The following is a 22,288-nucleotide window of genomic DNA, read 5'->3' on the forward strand; positions in this document are numbered from 1 at the left end:
TGACGCGAGATTGCTGTTAGCCAATCAAAATAACGTATAATAATAAAACATACATCTAATGTAATTTTATTGGATTACCTTTCTCGAAAATCGTATCAAGAAAAAAGTAACTACGAGTATACTATAATAAAACACATAATTCATCGACACAGGAATGTGAAAGTAAACTGCTTCAGGAGATGTCCCTGCAAGGAGCCCTGTGTATGTAGTAGAATGTACCGTCCAGTTTGTGGATCGGATAAGAAAACGTATAGTAATGCTTGTATGGCAAAGTGCAAGTAAGTACGAAATGAAATACTTATGGCATTGCTTTTATGGCAAAGTGCGAGTAAGTACAAATGGTTAAACTTATGGTAATGTTTGTATGACAAAGTGTGCTTAAGTACGAAAAATAAAATGTATGGTAATGCTTGTATGGCAAAATGTGAGTAAGTACGAAGGGTTAAACTTATGGCAATGTGTTTGTGGCAATGCGCGAGTAAGTACGAAGAGAAAAAAAAAACAGGAAATGATTGTATGGCAAAGAGGGAGTAAGCACGAAGGATATTACTTTTGGCAATGCTTGTATTGTAATGTGCAAGTAAGTATGAAAAGTAAATGTATGGCCTCACTTGTAAAGCAGGTAAGTACAAAGAACATAACGAACATTTTTAAAGGAGAAATATCATAAGGCCAATTTGTTAACCCCTTGAATTCGAAAATTAACAACTATTATAAAGTATTCAACGACAGCCTTATCATGCTTATGAAGTTCAGAACACTTTAACCTGTCAAATATAAGAAGTTATATCTATACATTTAGTCTGACATACAATTTGCTTTAAGGCTTTACATTTCTTGCATTTAAAAAAAAATGCAAAATATTCAAAAATAGACTAGAGATTTTGTTATTACTTTCTTGATATGAGACAAGGGTTTCCCTAAAAGATGCTTGGCCTTAAAATATCTGATTGCTGATAAACACATCTTTTTGTGGTAAGGTCTTAGCACATAAACTATTGTAACAGGAACTCCGTGGTAAATAACCTTTTTATTAATATAACATTTATGAAACGTTAGAGTCGTAGAAAACTGAATCAAATGTATTTTTTTAAGTTATAGTTTAAAGACATATATTTGACGGCTAAAAATTGTAACTTGACAAATATCTATAGGCTGAAAATTGAAATATTAATTTAGTCACGGAGCCGCGATTTCGCGGGTGTGTTCTAGTATTTATTATTTTTTATTGGCTTTTAGACTAGTTTTCACTGGGTCTTTTGTCTTTATGTAATTTGCTTTTGAGCTTCGTGTCCAACTGACGAAATAATCATTTTACAATAAACTCATTATAGATACCAGTTTTAAAACTTTGTACGCCAGACGCGCGTTCCGTCTACACAAGACTCATCAGTAGCGCTCGAATTAAGTACGAAGTTGAAAAGCATTGAGTATACGGAATTAGCAAAGGTTTAGCCAAATAAAGCTAAGATTGTCTATTCCTGGGGTAAAAAATTCTTACCAGATTGTTATGAAATTTATATCATAGGTTTATATCAGCAATGTCTGGGACAAATTGGAAAATCAGTGCCGATTAATTATTTTTAAAAGAGTCATGCACCTTTGAAATATTGATTATATGGAAAATTGCATTGTGAGCGCTCTCATGTGTACAATTCTTGCCAGATTTTTATGAAACTTTTATCATAGGTTTAAATCAGCAATTTCTCTGACAATTTTGAAAATAAGTGCTGATCAAATATTTTTAACGAGTTATATATGCCCCTTGAAAATATTGATTATATCAGGAATTGTATTGCATTTGCTCTCAAGCCTTCGTTTTATTAGTTATTGCCCCTGCCCTTGCACCTTGGACAGATAAAATATTATAGTTTCAAATGAGAACCAACTGTGCTCCTTTTCTTGTCGACTTGTTCCTTTATTCATATGAGGCTGACTTCATACAGGAGCTTCTTAGAAAGAACGAAACAAGCTACATGTAGCATTATCCTTTAACTTCACGTTCCGCTTTATAAATGATGTCCTCTCACTAAAAATTCAAAGTTTGGTGACTATGTTGAACGCATCTATCTCAACAAACATGAAATAAATGATACAACGGTAACAGTTAAGTCTGTCTCATATCTTGACTTACATCTAGAAATTGACAGCGAGGGTAGGTTGAGTACAAAACTTTACGACAAAATAGTTGTCCATCATTACGACAATTCCAGTTTGTGGGAATGATGGCAAAACATACAAATCAAAATATGCGGAATGCAAAAAATATAACAAAAATTCTAAAACCCAAGCCAAATTCAAAAAGGGTAAGTTCATAAAAAATAGACAAAATCAAACGCTATCAATACACGGAACAAATGAAAAAACTGCCGTGTTTCTTTCTTGATACAGGCATTTTGAAAAAAATCCGAAGAAAATTGTGGGTTAAACCTGGTTTTATAGCTAAGCCTCCCACTTGTATGACCGTTGTTTATAGTCCGTTGTAGTGACAAAATTGGTAAACAACCCAAACAGACATAATAAAATTAGGTTAATGTGACAATAATTGGGATCGAGCAGTCATAACTGTGTAAACATACATCACAGAAATACAACACTAAACTGACTAAAAAATTCAAACAAACAAATAAATTAATCTAACAAAGACGCCAACAAAAAATGTGTAGTAAATAGTACTAACTCATCATAGATGCCAAGACAAATATTTGTACGCCAGACGAGCGTTTCGTCTATAAAACACTCATCACAGTGACGTAAATTAAATAAAGACGTCACCAACCCCCCAAAAAAAAGAGTTGACAGTACAAACCTTGTATAGTATACACTTTCTTGATAAAGTTAAAATAAAGTAAATAGAAATACAAGGATAAACAAAATAGAAACGACACTGTAAAAACCCTGTGTCCGAATCACTACTCAGGACCCACCTGCACCAGGAATGCCCAAAGGTAAAAAGTGAAAACACGATGGTGGTATGCATAAATTTCGAATCACGTCAAAAGCCATAGAAAAAAAAGGAAGCACGAAGACAAATAGCGGGTAAACTAAAGTAAAATAAACAAAATACACAACTTCAGCACCTAAAATATATAATTCAAGACTATCTTGAATTATTTGTGATGTAACGTCACTGTACCCAAATTGCACCGAGTACCAAAATTGCACCTATTTAGCAAAAATAGCAGCGGAAATCTTACAAGTTTTCTTAGAGACTAAAAAATTCGTATTTTAATGAATTGACATTATGCACGTCTTCCAGCATAGGTAAATATATTTAAATGTACACAAAACGTTCACAGTATATCAACAGATGAAGTATTCACTGTTCGCCATGCGACGCCCACAAAAAGTCATCTTTTAAAAATGAGCAAATAAAATATGTTACAAGTATCCATTAAAAAAAATGAATAGAAAGCATAGAATAATGTCAAATTGTTCTAAATACTTGAAAAATAAAACAAAACATCTGTTATTTGATTTTTAATGATGTGAATTTAAACATGGATGCAATTTGGGTACTCCTCACTACAGAATCAGGGATCGTTTAGAGGTCGGCTGAAACCCATTTTTCTATGATTTAATATGAATTCAAAATTAAAATTGGTGGAATTATATAGTAAATAAGGATACATCTACAAAATAAACACAGAATGGAAACTTTTGTCTGGATCATAAATAAACGTAGGTGAAAAAACTGTCAAAATAGGTGCAATTTGGGTACCCTCACGTTAGACACTTAATACTTATCTATTAGGCCTTGGTACTTTTCGATAAAATTTTTGAGAAAAAGGACGATACATTATTTGACAAAATCCTGGCTCATTATTTTTTGCTCAGACACCGGTGACGTTTTACAAAGTCTGAGCAGCAGCTGCATGCTCTTGAATATCGTATGAGTTTAGAAATGTATACTCCATACGCGGGTGAAGTTGGTATATTACTGCTTAGGTGAGGAAAATTTATAATTTCAAACTTGAAATCATCTCGTTTGTCATAGATTTTTTTTATGACAGAAAGCATTGTGGAATATTTTGATACAATTTATTTCAGAAAATGAGCGAAATTTAAAATTTTCTAGAAGTTCTTTTGATTTCTAAAGAATCCACGTATGGTTTATGCCACTACGCGAGAAAACAGTGTCACAGTATTTTTGTAATCCCTCCTTCACTGCGGACAAAATGAGATTTCATTTTTGCGATATTCACGCTGTAGCATTTGTTTTTCATACACCTCTGTTTTTTTCAGTATTTCCCTTTCATAATGAGCAATTCAAATATTACAGGAACATCAAAATAATGTGTAACAAACGATGTCCTTGTGATTGTAAAGACCATTGTCCGTATACTTACAGTCCAGTGTGTGGGAAGGATGGCAAAACACATCAATCAAAATGCCATGCCATCTGATTACTCAGATTCCTAATCTTTGGAATTATTCCACATTTAACAACAATATGCCTTCTTCGTCAAATCAGTAAATTACAGTGATCGTTTACTTCATCATTAAAATAAATTGCTGGTTTAACAAAATATGAAACGCGAAGAAAGGTAGAACACTTAATAAAAGGATATTTTCATAATTTTTCAGGCACATATTTTACAGCTTTATTATCTTTATTAATTGACTACAATTTATTTGGGGCTGATTATTAAAATTATGGTTTAAAGTCTTTTATTGATTTTTCACTTAATGGAGGAAAGGTGTATTAAATGGGTAGTTGTTCAGTGGTTGTTGTTTGTTGGTGCGGTTCATAAGTGTTTCTCGCTTCTCGTTTTTTATGTAGATTAGATCGTTGGTTTTCCTGTTTGAATTGTTTTACACTATTCATTTTGGGGCACTTTATAGCTTACTGTTCGGTGTGAGCCGTGTTGAAGGCCGTACTTTGACCTAAAATTGATTACTTTTTATACATTGTGACTTGAATGGAGAGTTGTCTCATTGGCACTCATATCACATCTTATTATTCATATTATATGGTTTAGTCTCATAAGCAACTCATCAATAGAAACAATTAAATCATTTTGATCGATCCATGTTGCGTAATTTCGTTTGGCTTTAAGCAGCTATTTAACTAATTTTAGCTAATAATAGTTTTGAATACAAACATTTACCTTTTTCGTAAAACGATTTGTCTTTTCAATTTTTAAACCGATCACTAACTTTTTAATCGGAGATTTGATTTATTATACGTTTAATTCTATGTTAAAACGCAGTATTTTTTCAAGTTACTTTATAAAATCGAATATTTTGATAGAATTTATTTCCGAAAATGACCGAAATTTAAAATTTTCTAGAAGTTCTTTTGATTTCTAATGAATCCACGTATGTTTAATGCCACTACGGGAGAAAACAGTGTCACAGTATTTTTGTAATCCCTCCTTCACTGCGGACAAAATGAGATTTCATTTTTGCGATATTCACCCTGTAGCATTTGTTTTTCATACACCTCTGTTTTTTCAGTATTTCTCTTTCATAATGAGCAATTCAAATATTACAGGAACATCAAAATAGTTTGTAACAAACGATGTCCTTGTGATTGTAAAGACCATTGTCCGTATACTTACAGTCCAGTGTGTGGGAAGGATGGCAAAACACATCAATCAAAATGCCATGCGAAGTGCAAGTAAGACAATAAACTGATAACTCAGATTCCTTATCTTTTGAATTATTCCACATTTAACAACAACATGCCTTCTTCGTCAAATCAGTAAATTACAGTGATCGTTTACTTCATCATTAAAATAAATTGCTGGTTTAACAAAATATGAAACGCGAAAAAAGGTAGAACACTTAATAAAAGGATATTTTCATAATTTTTCAGGCACATATTTTACAGCTTTATAATCTTTATTAATTGACTACAATTTATTTGGGGCTGATTATTAAAATTATGATTTAAAGTCTTTTATTGATTTTTCACTTAATGGAGGAAAGGTGTATTAAATGGGTAGTTGTTCAGTGGTTGTCGTTTGTTGGTGCGGTTCATAAGTGTTTCTCGCCTCTCGTTTTTTATGTAGATTAGATCGTTGGTGTTCCTGTTTGAATTGTTTTACACTATTCATTTTGGGGCACTTTATAGCTTGCTGTTCGGTGTGAGCCGTGTTGAAGGCCGTACTTTGACCTAAAATTGTTTACTTTTTATACATTGTGACTTGAATGGAGAGTTGTCTCATTGGCACTCATATCACATCTTATTATTCATATTATATGGTTTAGTCTCATAAGCAACTCATCAATAGAAACAATTAAATCATTTTGATCGATCCATGTTGCGTAATTTCGTTTGGCTTTAAGCAGCAATTTAACTAATTTTAGCTAATAATAGTTTTGAATACAAACATTTACCTTTTTCGTAAAACGATTTGTCTTTTCAATTTTTAAACCGATCACTAACTTTTTAATCGGAGATTTTATTTATTATACGTATAATTCTATGTTAAAACGCAGTATTTTTTCAAGTTACTTTATTAAATCGAATATTTTGATAGAATTTATTTCCGAAAATTACCGAAATTTAAAATTTTCTAGAAGTTCTTTTGATTTCTAATGAATCCACGTATGCTTAATGCCACTACGCGAGAAAACAGTGTCACAGTATTTTTGTAATCCCTCCTTCACTGCAGACAAAATGAGATTTCATTTTTGCGATATTCACCCTGTAGCATTTGTTTTTCATACACCTTTGTTTTTTCAGTATTTCCCTTTCATAATGAGCAATTCAAATATTACAGGAACATCAAAATAATGTGTAACAAACGATGTCCTTGTGATTGTAAAGACCATTGTCCGTATACTTACAGTCCAGTGTGTGGGAAGGATGGCAAAACACATCAATCAAAATGCCATGCGAAGTGCAAGTAAGACAATAAACTGATAACTCAGATTCCTAATCTTTGGAATTATTCCACATTTAACAACAACATGCCTTCTTCGTCAAATCAGTAAATTACAATGATCATTTACTTCATCATTAAAATAAATTGCTGGTTTAACAAAATATGAAACGCGAAGAAAGGAAGAACACTTAATAAAAGGATATTTTCATAATTTTTCAGGCACATATTTTACAGCTTTATAATCTTTATTAATTGACTAAAATTTATTTGAGGCTGATTATTAAAATTATGGTTAAAAGTCTTTTATTGATTTTTCACTTAATGGAGGAAAGGTGTATTAAATGGGTAGTTGTTCAGTGGTTGTTGTTTGTTGGTGCAGTTCATAAGTGTTTCTCGCTTCTCGTTTTTTATGTAGATTAGATCGTTGGTTTTCCTGTTTGAATTGCATTACACTATATTTTTGGGGCACTTTATAGCTTGCTGTTCGGTGTGAGTCGTGTTGAAGGCCGTACTTTGACCTAAAATTGTTTAGTTTTTATACATTGTGACATGAATGGAGAGTTGTCTCATTGGCACTCATACCACATCTTATGATTCATATTATATGGTTTAGTCTCATAAGCAACTCATCAATAGAAACAATTAAATCATTTTGATCGATCCATGTTGCGTAATTTCGTTTGGCTTTAAGCAGCTATTTAACTAATTTTAGCTAATAATAGTTTTGAATACAAACATTTACCTTTTTCGTTAAACGATTTGTCTTTTCAATTTTTAAACCGATCACTAACTTTTTAATCGGAGATTTGATTTATTATACGTATAAGTCTATGTTAAAACGCAGTATTTTTTCAAGTTACTTTATAAAATCGAATATTTTGATAGAATTTATTTCCGAAAATGACCGAAATTTTAAATTTTTTAGAAGTTCTTTTGATTTCTAATGAATCCACGTATGCTTAATGCCACTACGCGAGAAAACAGTGTCACAGTATTTTTGTAATCCCTCCTTCACTGCGGACAAAATGAGATTTCATTTTTGCGATATTCACCCTGTAGCATTTGTTTTTCATACACCTCTGTTTTTTCAGTATTTCTCTTTCATAATGAGCAATTCAAATATTACAGGAACATCAAAATAGTTTGTAACAAACGATGTCCTTGTGATTGTAAAGACCATTGTCCGTATACTTACAGTCCAGTGTGTGGGAAGGATGGCAAAACACATCAATCAAAATGCCATGCGAAGTGCAAGTAAGACAATAAACTGATAACTAAGATTCCTAATCTTTGGAATTATTCCACATTTAACAACAACATGCCTTCTTCGTCAAATCAGTAAATTACAGTGATCGTTTACTTCATCATTAAAATAAATTGCTGGTTTAACAAAATATGAAACGCGAAGAAAGGTAGAACACTTAATAAAAGGATATTTTCATAATTTTTCAGGCACATATTTTACAGCTTTATAATCTTTATTAATTGACTCAAATTTATTTGACGCTGATTATCAAAATTATGGTTAAAAGTCTTTTATTAATTTTTCACTCGTGTATTAAATGGGTAGTTGTTAAGTGGTTGTCGTTTGTTGGTGCGGTTCATAAGTGTTTCTCGCTTCTCGTTTTTTATGTAGATTAGATCGTTGGTGTTCCTGTTTGAATTGTTTTTCACTATTCATTTTGGGGCACTTTATAGCTTGCTGTTCGGTGTGAGCCGTGTTGAAGGCCGTACTTTGACCTAAAATTGTTTACTTTTTATACATTGTGACTTGAATGGAGAGTTGTCTCATTGGCACTCATACCACATCTTATTGTTCATATTATATGTTTTAGTCTCATAACCAACTCATCAATAGAAACAATTTAATCATTTTGATCGATCCATGCTGCTTAATTTCGTTTGGCTTTAAGCAGCTATTTAACTAATTTTAACTAATAATAGTTTTGAATACAAGCATTTACCTTAATCGTTAAACGATTTGTCTTTTCAATTTTTAAACCGATCACAAACTTTTTAATCGGAGATTTGATTTATTATACGTATAATTCTATGTTAAAACGCAGTATTTTTTCAAGTTATATTATAAAATCGAATATTTTGATAGAATTTATTTCCGAAAATAACCGAAATTTCATTTCATATTTTCATAATTTTTCAGGCACATATTTTACAGCTTTATAATCTTTATTAATTGACTAAAATTTATTTGACGCTGATTATTAAAATTATGGTTAAAAGTCTTTTATTAATTTTTCACTCGTGTATTAAATGGGTAGTTGTTAAGTGGTTGTCGTTTGTTGGTGCGGTTCATAAGTGTTTCTCGCTTCTCGTTTTTTACGTAGATTAGATCGTTGGCGTTCCTGTTTGAATTGTTTTTCACTATTCATTTTGAGGCACTTTATAGCTTGCTGTTCGGTGTGAGCCGTGTTGAAGGCCGTACTTTGACCTAAAATTGTTTACTTTTTATACATTGTGACTTGAATGGAGAGTTGTCTCATTGGCACTCATACCACATCTTATTATTCATATTATATGTTTTAGTCTCATAACCAACTCATCAATAGAAACAATTTAATTATTTTGATCGATCCATGTTGCTTAATTTCGTTTGGCTTTAATCAGCTATTTAACTAATTTTAACTAATAATAGTTTTGAATACAAACATTTACCTTAATCGTTAAACGATTTGTCTTTTCAATTTTTAAACCGATCACTAACTTTTTAATCGGAGATTTGATTTATTATACGTATAATTCTATGTTAAAACGCAGTATTTTTTCAAGTTACATTATAAAATCGAATATTTTGATAGAATTTATTTCCGAAAATGACCGAAATTTCATTTCATATTTTCATAATTTTTCAGGCACATATTTTACAGCTTTATAATCTTTATTAATTGACTCAAATTTATTTGACGCTGATTATTAAAATTATGGTTAAAAGTCTTTTATTAATTTTTCACTCGTGTATTAAATGGGTAGTTGTTAAGTGGTTGTCGTTTGTTGGTGCGGTTCATAAGTGTTTCTCGCTTCTCGTTTTTTATGTAGATTAGATCGTTGGTGTTCCTGTTTGAATTGTTTTTCACTATTCATTTTGGGGCACTTTATAGCTTGCTGTTCGGTGTGAGCCGTGTTGAAGGCCGTACTTTGACCTAAAATTGTTTACTTTTTATACATTGTGACTTGAATGGAGAGTTGTCTCATTGGCACTCATATCACATCTTATTATTCATATTATATGTTTTAGTCTCATAACCAACTCATCAATAGAAACAATTTAATCATTTTGATCGATCCATATTGCTTAATTTCGTTTGGCAATAAGCAGCTATTTAACTAATTTTAACTAATAATAGTTTTGAATACAAACATTTACCTTAATCGTTAAACGATTTGTCTTTTCAATTTTTAAACCGATCACTAACTTTTTAATCGGAGATTTTATTTATTATACGTATAATTCTATGTTAAAACGCAGTATTTTTTCAAGTTACATTATAAAATCGAATATTTTGACAGAATTTATTTCCGAAAATGACAGAAAATTTAAATTTTCTAGAAGTTCTTTTAATTTCTAATGAATCCACGTATGCTTAATGCCACTACGCGAGAAAACAGTGTCACAGTATTTTTGTAATCCCTCCTTCACTGCGGACAAAATGAGATTTCATTTTTGCGATATTCACCCTGTAGCATTTGTTTTTCATATACCTCTGTCTTTTCAGTATTTCCCTTTCATAATGAGCAATTCAAATATTACAGGAACATCAAAATAATGTGTAACAAACGATGTCCTTGTGATTGTAAAGACCATTGTCCGTATACTTACAGTCCAGTGTGTGGGAAGGATGGCAAAACACATCAATCAAAATGCCATGCGAAGTGCAAGTAAGACAATAAACTGATAACTCAGATTCCTAATCTTTGGAATTATTCCGCATTTAACAACAACATGCCTTCTTCGTCAAATCAGTAAATTACAGTGATCGTTTACTTCATCATTAAAATAAATTGCTGGTTTAACAAAATATGAAATGCGAAGAAAGGTAGAACACTTAATAAAAGGATATTTTCATAATTTTTCAGGCACATATTTTACAACTTTATAATCTTTATTATTTGACTAAAATTTATTTGAGGCTGATTATTAAAATTATGGTTAAAAGTCTTTTAATGATTTTTCACTTAATGGAGGAAAGATGTATTAAATGGGTAGTTGTTCAGTGGTTGTTGTTTGTTGGTGCAGTTCATAAGTGTTTCTCGCTTCTCGTTTTTTATGTAGATTAGATCGTTGGTTTTCCTGTTTGAATTGTTTTACACTATATTTTTGGGGCCCTTTATAGCTTGCTGTTCGGTGTGAGTCGTGTTGAAGGCCGTACTTTGACCTAAAATTGTTTACTTTTTATACATTGTGACTTGAATGGAGAGTTGTCTCATTGGCACTCATACCACATCTTATTATTCATATTATATGGTTTAGTCTCATAAGCAACTCATCAATAGAAACAATTAAATCATTTTGATCGATCCATGTTGCGTAATTTCGTTTGGCTTTAAGCAGCTATTTAACTAATTTTAGCTAATAATAGTTTTGAATACAAACATTTACCTTTTTCGTTAAACGATTTGTCTTTTCAATTTTTAAACCGATCACTAACTTTTTAATCGGAGATTTGATTTATTTTACGTATAATTCTATGTTAAAACGCAGTATTTTTTCAAGTTACTTTATAAAATCGAATATTTTGATAGAATTTATTTCCGAAAATGACCGAAATTTAAAATTTTCTAGAAGTTCTTTTGATTTCTAATGAATCCACGTATGCTTAATGCCACTACGCGAGAAAACAGTGTCACAGTATTTTTGTAATCCCCCCTTCACTGCGGACAAAATGAGATTTCATTTTTGCGATATTCGCCCTGTAGCATTTGTTTTTCATACACCTCTGTTTTTTCAGTATTTCTCTTTCATAATGAGCAATTCAAATATTACAGGAACATCAAAATAATGTGTAACAAACGATGTCCTTGTGATTGTAAAGACCATTGTCCGTATACTTACAGTCCAGTGTGTGGGAAGGATGGCAAAACACATCAATCAAAATGCCATGCGAAGTGCAAGTAAGACAATAAACTGATAACTCAGATTCCTAATCTTTGGAATTATTCCGCATTTAACAACAACATGCCTTCTTCGTCAAATCAGTAAATTACAGTGATCGTTTACTTCATCATTAAAATAAATTGCTGGTTTAACAAAATATGAAATGCGAAGAAAGGTAGAACACTTAATAAAAGGATATTTTCATAATTTTTCAGGCACATATTTTACAACTTTATAATCTTTATTATTTGACTAAAATTTATTTGAGGCTGATTATTAAAATTATGGTTAAAAGTCTTTTAATGATTTTTCACTTAATGGAGGAAAGATGTATTAAATGGGTAGTTGTTCAGTGGTTGTTGTTTGTTGGTGCAGTTCATAAGTGTTTCTCGCTTCTCGTTTTTTATGTAGATTAGATCGTTGGTTTTCCTGTTTGAATTGTTTTACACTATATTTTTGGGGCCCTTTATAGCTTGCTGTTCGGTGTGAGTCGTGTTGAAGGCCGTACTTTGACCTAAAATTGTTTACTTTTTATACATTGTGACTTGAATGGAGAGTTGTCTCATTGGCACTCATACCACATCTTATTATTCATATTATATGGTTTAGTCTCATAAGCAACTCATCAATAGAAACAATTAAATCATTTTGATCGATCCATGTTGCGTAATTTCGTTTGGCTTTAAGCAGCTATTTAACTAATTTTAGCTAATAATAGTTTTGAATACAAACATTTACCTTTTTCGTTAAACGATTTGTCTTTTCAATTTTTAAACCGATCACTAACTTTTTAATCGGAGATTTGATTTATTTTACGTATAATTCTATGTTAAAACGCAGTATTTTTTCAAGTTACTTTATAAAATCGAATATTTTGATAGAATTTATTTCCGAAAATGACCGAAATTTAAAATTTTCTAGAAGTTCTTTTGATTTCTAATGAATCCACGTATGCTTAATGCCACTACGCGAGAAAACAGTGTCACAGTATTTTTGTAATCCCCCCTTCACTGCGGACAAAATGAGATTTCATTTTTGCGATATTCGCCCTGTAGCATTTGTTTTTCATACACCTCTGTTTTTTCAGTATTTCTCTTTCATAATGAGCAATTCAAATATTACAGGAACATCAAAATAATGTGTAACAAACGATGTCCTTGTGATTGTAAAGACCATTGTCCGTATACTTACAGTCCAGTGTGTGGGAAGGATGGCAAAACACATCAATCAAAATGCCATGCGAAGTGCAAGTAAGACAATAAACTGATAACTCAGATTCCTAATCTTTGGAATTATTCCGCATTTAACAACAACATGCCTTCTTCGTCAAATCAGTAAATTACAGTGATCGTTTACTTCATCATTAAAATAAATTGCTGGTTTAACAAAATATGAAATGCGAAGAAAGGTAGAACACTTAATAAAAGGATATTTTCATAATTTTTCAGGCACATATTTTACAACTTTATAATCTTTATTATTTGACTAAAATTTATTTGAGGCTGATTATTAAAATTATGGTTAAAAGTCTTTTAATGATTTTTCACTTAATGGAGGAAAGATGTATTAAATGGGTAGTTGTTCAGTGGTTGTTGTTTGTTGGTGCAGTTCATAAGTGTTTCTCGCTTCTCGTTTTTTATGTAGATTAGATCGTTGGTTTTCCTGTTTGAATTGTTTTACACTATATTTTTGGGGCCCTTTATAGCTTGCTGTTCGGTGTGAGTCGTGTTGAAGGCCGTACTTTGACCTAAAATTGTTTACTTTTTATACATTGTGACTTGAATGGAGAGTTGTCTCATTGGCACTCATACCACATCTTATTATTCATATTATATGGTTTAGTCTCATAAGCAACTCATCAATAGAAACAATTAAATCATTTTGATCGATCCATGTTGCGTAATTTCGTTTGGCTTTAAGCAGCTATTTAACTAATTTTAGCTAATAATAGTTTTGAATACAAACATTTACCTTTTTCGTTAAACGATTTGTCTTTTCAATTTTTAAACCGATCACTAACTTTTTAATCGGAGATTTGATTTATTTTACGTATAATTCTATGTTAAAACGCAGTATTTTTTCAAGTTACTTTATAAAATCGAATATTTTGATAGAATTTATTTCCGAAAATGACCGAAATTTAAAATTTTCTAGAAGTTCTTTTGATTTCTAATGAATCCACGTATGCTTAATGCCACTACGCGAGAAAACAGTGTCACAGTATTTTTGTAATCCCCCCTTCACTGCGGACAAAATGAGATTTCATTTTTGCGATATTCGCCCTGTAGCATTTGTTTTTCATACACCTCTGTTTTTTCAGTATTTCTCTTTCATAATGAGCAATTCAAATATTACAGGAACATCAAAATAGTTTGTAACAAACGATGTCCTTGTGATTGTAAAGACCATTGTCCGTATACTTACAGTCCAGTGTGTGGGAAGGATGGCAAAACACATCAATCAAAATGCCATGCGAAGTGCAAGTAAGACAATAAACTGATAACTAAGATTCCTTATCTTTGAATTATTCCACATTTAACAACAACATGCCTTCTTCGTCAAATCAGTAAATTACAGTGATCGTTTACTTCATCATTAAAATAAATTGCTGGTTTAACAAAATATGAAATGCGAAGAAAGGTAGAACACTTAATAAAAGGATATTTTCATAATTTTTCAGGCACATATTTTACAGCTTTATAATCTTTATTAATTGACTAAAATTTATTTGAGGCTGATTATTAAAATTATGGTTAAAAGTTTTTTTTATTGATTTTTCACTTAATGGAGGAAAGGTGTATTAAGGTTGTTGTTCAGTGGTTGTCGTTTGTTGGTGCGGTTCATAAGTGTTTCTCGTTTCTCGTTTTTTATGTAGATTAGATCGTTGGTTTTCCTGTTTGAATTGTTTCACACTATAATTTTTTTGGGGGCCGTTTATAGCTTGCTGTTCCGTGTGAGCCGTGTTGAAGGCCGTACTTTGACCTAAAATTGTTTACTTTTTATACATTGTGACTTGAATGGAGAGTTGTCTCATTGGCACTCATACCACATCTTATTATTCATATTATATGTTTTAGTCTCATAAGCAACTCATCAATAGAAACAATTTAATCATTTTGATCGATCCATGTTGCGTAATTTCGTTTGGCTTTAAGCAGCTATTTAACTAATTTTAGCTAATAATAGTTTTGAATACAAACATTTACCTAAATCGTAAAACGATTTGTCTTTTCAATTTTTAAACCGATCAATAACTTTTTAATCGGAGATTTGATTTATTATACGTATAATTCTATGTTAAAACGCAGTATTTTTTCAAGTTACATTATACTCTTACCCCCAAAAGTACTGAGTTTTAACATAGAATTATACGTATTGTAAATCAAATTAATTTTCCGTTATAGAAAAATTACCGTAAAATGTGACGGAAAATGTCCCTGTCCATCATGCGAATCAAACTGCAAGTCAGGCGGACCGAAAGTTTGTGGAAGCTATGGCAAGGAGTATACGAATGCATGTGTTGCAAAATGCTCGTAAGTATCTATCAGTAAGAATACAGTAATCAATACTACTATCCACAAAAAAACAACCAAAGAATAGAGGAGGTAATAGCATCAACTTCAAACCGAGTGGGTGCTTTAAACGGTCAACTTCTCCTGTTCTAAATGTATCCTTCATCATGAAAATTCAGTGTCGTCTAAAAAGATAAAAAAAGGGGAAAAGGACATAAATTTAAAGATCAGACGATTATTCTGGTGTTTATAGGATCATGGACGGTTTAAGAATGTTTTTCCGGATTTAAGATACAGAAACATCGTATTGGTGGTCAACTAATTCGTAATGGAGATAGCAAAACATGCGTAAACTCGACTTTAGTCGTTCGTTTTAATATTGATGCAGGAAAATTGTTTGCGTTGGGAACTCAAGAATGCCACTGTTAATTACTTCATTTTAATTCGAAGATAGGGGTATGTAACATATCAATTGATATGCGACGAATATATTTGAACATAAACAAAATCGTGTTCACCATCCCTCTAGCCTTTGTCAGTCTTGTATTATTTTTAATTTTAGTTTCTTGTGTACAATTTGGAGTTTAGTATGGCGTTCATTATCACTGAACTAGTATATATATTTGTTTAGGGGCCAGCTGAAGGACGCCTCCGGGTGCGGGAATTTCTCGCTGCATTGAAGACCTGTTGGTGACCTTCTGCTGTTGTCTGTTCTATGGTCGGGTTGTTGCCTCTTTGACACATTCCCCATTTCCATTCTCAATTTTATCAGACAAAACGGAGTAAGGATGGGTGCGTCTCATGCAATACATGCAACCCGACTCGGTAAAAAATGACTTCAACAAAAGGAGATTAATATTTACAGTAATGCTTTAAAATTCAAACAAGCTAGTATAATGTCAACAATTAAAAGAGATATTTTCTAAGTTGATATCATAAAGAGTTATTGTCTGTATTAACTGCCTTAATAGAAATTATAAATTAACAGCCTACTACATCTACCATATTATCGTCACTTGCTATATTGTTTTCCGGTAAAAGAAAGACAACTCTATCGAAATGTTAGATCGTTCAGAAAAAATGCACCATGCCTTCGTCATATATGTATTGAGGTGGATCCTTCAGTTAGAATTTTCTGATTCTTTGCCAAATGTAGATTTTACTATGCTTTTACAAAAATATAATGAAATGTGTAAGTCACCGTGCTATTTTTCAAGCTACAAAATGTGCAAAATTGACCATTTTTGTATAGATTATTCATGAAAAAACACTTTTGTGTAAAAAAAAAAAACCCTCTGGTAACTTTCTTTTTAATTCTGACTCCTCTTTTAATGACTTTTTGTATTATTCAGGGGCGAGGAATATTGGCCATGTAAGTTATGATAAATAAAATATTCTAGAAGTAACGAGACACAAGTGTGAACATGCCTTTTTCATAGACTATAAAAAGTAGGGGAAACAATGATTCAGAATGAAATTTTTAAAAAAATCTATGCAAAGTTAGTGCATGTGATTAATAAATCTTACCAGGACGGTGAGTGAGAAAATACCGTATTATTGAACAAACAGGTCCAGTGTTTTGACGGAAAATAATCACTAACACAGCACTTCAGTTTGCTAATGAAAATTTAGTTTTCATATATCTACAAAGTATTTAAATTTTTCATCAGACTATAAATTATTTTTAAGCGAAAAATTTCCAAATTTATCAGTTTTGAAAAACCAAAAAAATCAGAAAAGTTTTTTCCCCTTTACAATAATGGTTTAAATGAGAAAAAAGCATTTCGTAAACTTAATATTAGACCAATTTGGCAAATGTAAGCTTTACATTTCACATTCGGTACCATTTATCATTGCCTTGTAGAGTTTCTTTTGTTGACTAGTATATATATATATATATATATATATATATATATATATATATATATATCACGGTTTCAAAGGGACGTATATATTTTCTTTGACTAAACTCATACTACAGTAAAACCGGGTTAAGCCAAAGCAACTTTCAATCCTTTAAATCGCGAGCCAAGATATTCCCTTAAAAAGATAAATTGTGGTAGAGTGTAATTATCATTTACATATTGCGGCATATGCATTTCATAAATTTGTATTAAGAAAACCTTTTTGTAGTTTTTATGGGTTTGACTTTTCTTATACAGCCACACGCATGTGCAACAAACTTCTAGAATCAGTAAACATAATACAAAAAAATTCATTCGAACAACAACAAAGGCCAGCGTTCCTAAATGAAACAAGATAGGACAAAACCATACAAAAAATCAAGGAAAATTGCACAAACAATGTTTTCTATTAAAATTAAAAAAAAACAAAAAAAACTCGAGGACTAACAAAATTGAGTCCATGGCAAACGGAAAACAACAATAGAAGTTGATATTAGTAATGACTACATCTTCATCAGTTAACAACGTGATATTAAAAATAAACATAAACATCAAATTTACATTTCTTCGATTTTGTAGTATTCATCGGACTAGTACATGTATATTCATAACCTCATGATCTTTAAATGTTTTTGAATCAATGAGATTCACGAAACTCGATCTTAACAATTCTCTTGTATTATAGAATCTCGAATTCGTGAAATAATAAAATACCTTAACATAGGCAACGGCTAGTGGAAAATGCAAACTGGGAGGTATAAACAGAATATTTAAAAATCCACAACCATTTGTCCAGATTTAACTAAACTTTATGTCCTTTTTGGTTTGGTCAGCTCTTTATTACGTTTGTATAAGTCTTGGTTTTTCAAATATTTCCGTCTCGAGCATCACTGAAGAGACATTTTTGTCGAAAAGCGCATTGGGTGCAGTAAAATTGGTACCGTTATTATTATTATGAATATATATATCTGATAAAAAGTAATCAAACGTATTTCTAAAATATGTTACTGCATATTAATGTACAAAGTGAGAAAAAATTGGTATTCAAATTGTATTAAAGCATGAATGTCAGGATAATGTTTTCCGTATACTATTTATTTTATAGGTGACGGTTATACTAGTAATTATTATGGAGAGCATTAGAACAAGGCATTAGAATTTGTTAATAAATTTGGTCTTACTATATATTTATTTTTATTGTGTATTCGACGAATGTCATGTTATCTGTGGTTTTTTGAGACTACAAAAGACTGAGAGGAGTATTGTTATAATTTTGGATCTGCATCCTTATAAATAGAAGGTGGTATGAATGGCAATGAGACAACTATCCGCCAGAGTTAAAAATGACGAAGATACAAGCAATTATATGTCACTGCACGGCTTTCAGCCATGTGAAAAACCCATATCGTATAGTCCCCGACATGAAAAATGGTTTTCACCAGTTTGATTTGATTTTTTGGTGTTTTAACGCCACTTTTAAGCACCGCTTTTGGGCTATTTCGTGGCGGCCAGTTTTTATTAGTGGAGGAAGCCAGAGTGCCCGGAGAAAACCACCGACCTTCGATAGGAAAACTGACAATCCTAGTCAATTAAGATTGGAGTCGAGTGCACCCGCACGAGCGGGGTTCGAGTGTTGACTGGCTAGTGATTACATTAGTAACTACTAATTAAGACCACTCGGTCACCGAGGCCCCTTCATCAGTTTGTTAAGCAAATGCGTGTCACTGGTGAATAATCTTACTTTATAAAATCGGAATCATCTCATTCTTTCACATGCTGTTCTTGTAAAACATTTTAAAGTTATATGTAAAAACTTTATTTAAATAATTACATTGAAAGGTCGTTGGTTCGGCCGCCACCGGCCGAATCAAATCAAAGACGTGAAAACTTGTATTTTCTGCTTCTCCGCTAAGTACGTGGCATTTATTTGAAGGAGGTGGCAAACTTTAGACTGATCACCTCTGAGTCAAAATAATGTGTCGGAGAAAGAAGATATTCTTACTGTTACCTTGTGAATAAGCAAGTTAAAAACCCGATTAAGGCTATTGGAACAAGTACAAAGCAGGGTTCATATTCTTCACATCAACATGTTCTTGTCCTGAATATGCATTAAATTTTAACTTTCTACTGGAAACAACCATCAATCATCATCATCCAGATGTCTTGTTTGGCTTATTTGGTTCTGGACCTCTTTGTCTCATTGAAATATAAACCACCGCTTCTGTATTAAGGTATTATAATTTCTATCGTTCTTTAATATTCCTCAATCAACCAATCAAACATTCAACAAACTAAACACACAGGGGGAAAAACTATAAATATCGAAAAAAATCAATTTACAAAGACATTTAAAAAAAGGTAATTTATGTAAATTATGTACGTGCTTATCCCAATTCCGAAGCCTTTAATTCAGTGGTTGTCGATTGTTGCTGTAAATCATAATTGTTTTTCTTTTATTGTTTTGTACATAAATCAGTACATAATTTTCTCGTATACATTTTTTTACGTTAGTCATTTCTGGGCCGTTTATAGCTTGCTAGCGGTGTGGGTTTTGGTCATTGGTGTAGCCATACGGTGATCTATAAGTATAGGGGGAGGGTTGAGATCTCACAAAACATGTTTAACCCCGCCGCATTTTTGCGCCTGTCCCAAGTCAGGAGCTTCTGGCCTTTGTTATTCTTGTATGTGTTTTAATTTGAGTTCATTTTTATGTTTTGGAATTTAATGTGACGTCCATTTTCACTGAACTAGTACACAATTTTATTTAGGGGCCAGGTGAGGACCACCTCCGGATGCGGGATTTTCTCGCTGCGTTGAAGACCCATTGGTGGCCTTCAGCTGTTATATGCTCTTTGGCCGGGTTCTTCTCTCTTTGACATATTCCCCATTTCCATTCTCAATTTTATTGCTAACATCTTCGTCATTTGGATTATGGTGGAGAGTTACTGTTGTCTCATTGGCAATCATACCACATCTTCTTAGTTTTATATAGGATTTTTGTATTCAATTAATTAAAAAGATTTTCAAAAAATCATCAGTTAAGCTTAATGTTTAATTACTAATTAGGGTCCTAAATTTAGATCCACGATTCTAAAATGTGGTGTAAACGTACATGAAAAGTGCTAGAGCGGTTCTTTGCGATTGATTGATTAAATGATTTTTTTTTTTAAATTTGAAGCCCGTTGGCATAATTTTTATATTCAGGGAAAGGATAATTGAACTATAAATCTGTTAAGTAGGTTTGACCAAGTCGTCCAGGATGAACCACCGCCTGTAATATGGATAGTTCTAAAGTCCCGGCATATTACATCAACTTTTAAAGCTGTAAAGAGTCCATATGTCCGGCCTTCACGACACACTTTGGAGAACATTTCAGTTGCATTTATTGTTTGGTTTTTATCTCGCCTCGAATACGAAAAGAATATTTTCCACTGGGCGTTAAGCAAACAACAATCAATCAATAGCGTTATTGACCGGAAATCTAAAATATTGGAACTTTAAGCCTATTTTAAGCGGTATAATTAGGAGACTGCAAAAGGAGAAATATTAAAAAGGAGCAAGGGAAAACCTGATTCATCTATTAGTTAATATTGGCTTTGTACTAGCTTTCAGTAACTTCTGTACGAGTACTGTTAGATTGGTACTTTGAGTCTTTTAATTTTATGTAAGTAGTTTTAAGTTCTTCGTGCCACTCTGTTGAGTCAAGTCATTTCACACTGATTTTTACACTTTGTTATTATGTTGTGTTGTTACACAACTGTCCGGGTTACGGTTGTGTTGGGTGTTCACAAACACGTCATAGCCAGAAATTAGTAGTACTTTTGCTAATTAATATTCATAATATGTAAATGAGAATTGTACCACGTGATAATAGTTTGAACTGGACTGGCTTGATATCATTAAAATCTTTTAAAACACGGATATTATAAGTTGCCCGTCACAGAGTCCTTGTTTATAATCACTCTGATATTTCCGTAAAATTGTCAGGCGGTGAAAATCAAAACAATGAACGCGAATTTAGTGAATTTTTCGTGTTTTCGTGAGTTTATTCTTCTTGAAATACGGGCATTTTAACTTTACGAGGGAACCAAGAGTTCAACGACTACACATACAAGGTTTGGACTTGCTTATTCTTTGGACATTCAAGTTTCAAGTTTCATCCCCGCAACCTGTTTTTGTAATGACCTTGTTAGCCAATTTTCAACACGAAGTTTGCAAATTTGACGTTTCAGCCATTTTAGCCTATACTGCAATGTTAAAAGCCTCTCGCTTCGATTTTTAAAATAGCTCAGGAACCTTGATTTTTGCAACGACAGTCATTGTGTTTCGTTTAAATGGTGTATATTTTTGTGTCTATTTATTTTCTGTTCTTGAACCTGCCTATCACTTAAATTAAAGTTAAAACAGACATTTTTTTCAAAATTCCGTATCATTTCAATATAATTTCCGTGACCCGTATCCGATTCTTTAGTATAATATTCAAATAAGCAAAGTGGCGTTGATTTCTGGATATGTAAACCCCGACCCATTCTATATCCGCCCGCCACAAGTCAGTATACTGTAATGCAGTGGTTGTCGTTTTTTGCTGTCTGTCATATTTGAGGCCGTTTTTGTATTATTTATAATAAAATGTTTCACATTTTGTCATGCCAGGTCTTTTTATAGCGGTGTGGATTTTGATACTTTTCAAAGAACGTATATCTATTGTTGCTTAAATTCACGTTATTTGGAATAATTGGGTTAAATTAATACCTCAACATGTTGTTTTTATCATCCTAGATTAGGGACATCGTCAGTTGTGTGTCTTTATACCACGGTGTTAGCAGTTTATTTTCAGTCTCTGCAAAATTCATCATCTACTAGTCAAGATCCGGCATGATTTCGAACTTTTACATATGGAATATTGTCGAAAACAATATATAGGCC

The 22,288-nt window shown here is 32.1% G+C and overlaps 1 protein-coding gene across 1 annotated transcript; it reads left to right on the top strand.

Moving 5' to 3' along the window:
* The first annotated feature begins 11,850 nt into the window (after window positions 1-11,850).
* LOC127724892 (serine protease inhibitor dipetalogastin-like) lies at window positions 11,851-14,433 on the top strand. The gene is made up of 3 exons (XM_052231895.1): window positions 11,851-11,963; window positions 13,071-13,111; window positions 14,267-14,433. The coding sequence occupies exons 1-3, from the start codon at window positions 11,851-11,853 to the stop codon at window positions 14,431-14,433; spliced, it is 321 nt and encodes a 106-aa protein (XP_052087855.1).
* Window positions 14,434-22,288: the final 7,855 nt, after the last annotated feature.

Source organism: Mytilus californianus, unplaced genomic scaffold (genome assembly GCF_021869535.1).
Source record: "Mytilus californianus isolate M0D057914Y unplaced genomic scaffold, xbMytCali1.0.p SCAF_14, whole genome shotgun sequence".
NCBI lineage: Eukaryota > Metazoa > Mollusca > Bivalvia > Mytilida > Mytilidae > Mytilus > Mytilus californianus.

Excerpts from the sequence above, each read along its gene's own strand:
- LOC127724892 (XM_052231895.1), top strand. The coding sequence starts at position 11,851 with ATGTGTAACAAACGATGTCCTTGTGATTGTAAAGACCATTGTCCGTAT. Across the intron at positions 11,964-13,070 it reads AAATGCCATGCGAAGTGCAA|GAACATCAAAATAATGTGTA; the intron begins GTAAGACAATAA and ends CAAATATTACAG. Across the intron at positions 13,112-14,266 it reads CAAACGATGTCCTTGTGATT|TATTTCTCTTTCATAATGAG; the intron begins GTAAAGACCATT and ends CTGTTTTTTCAG.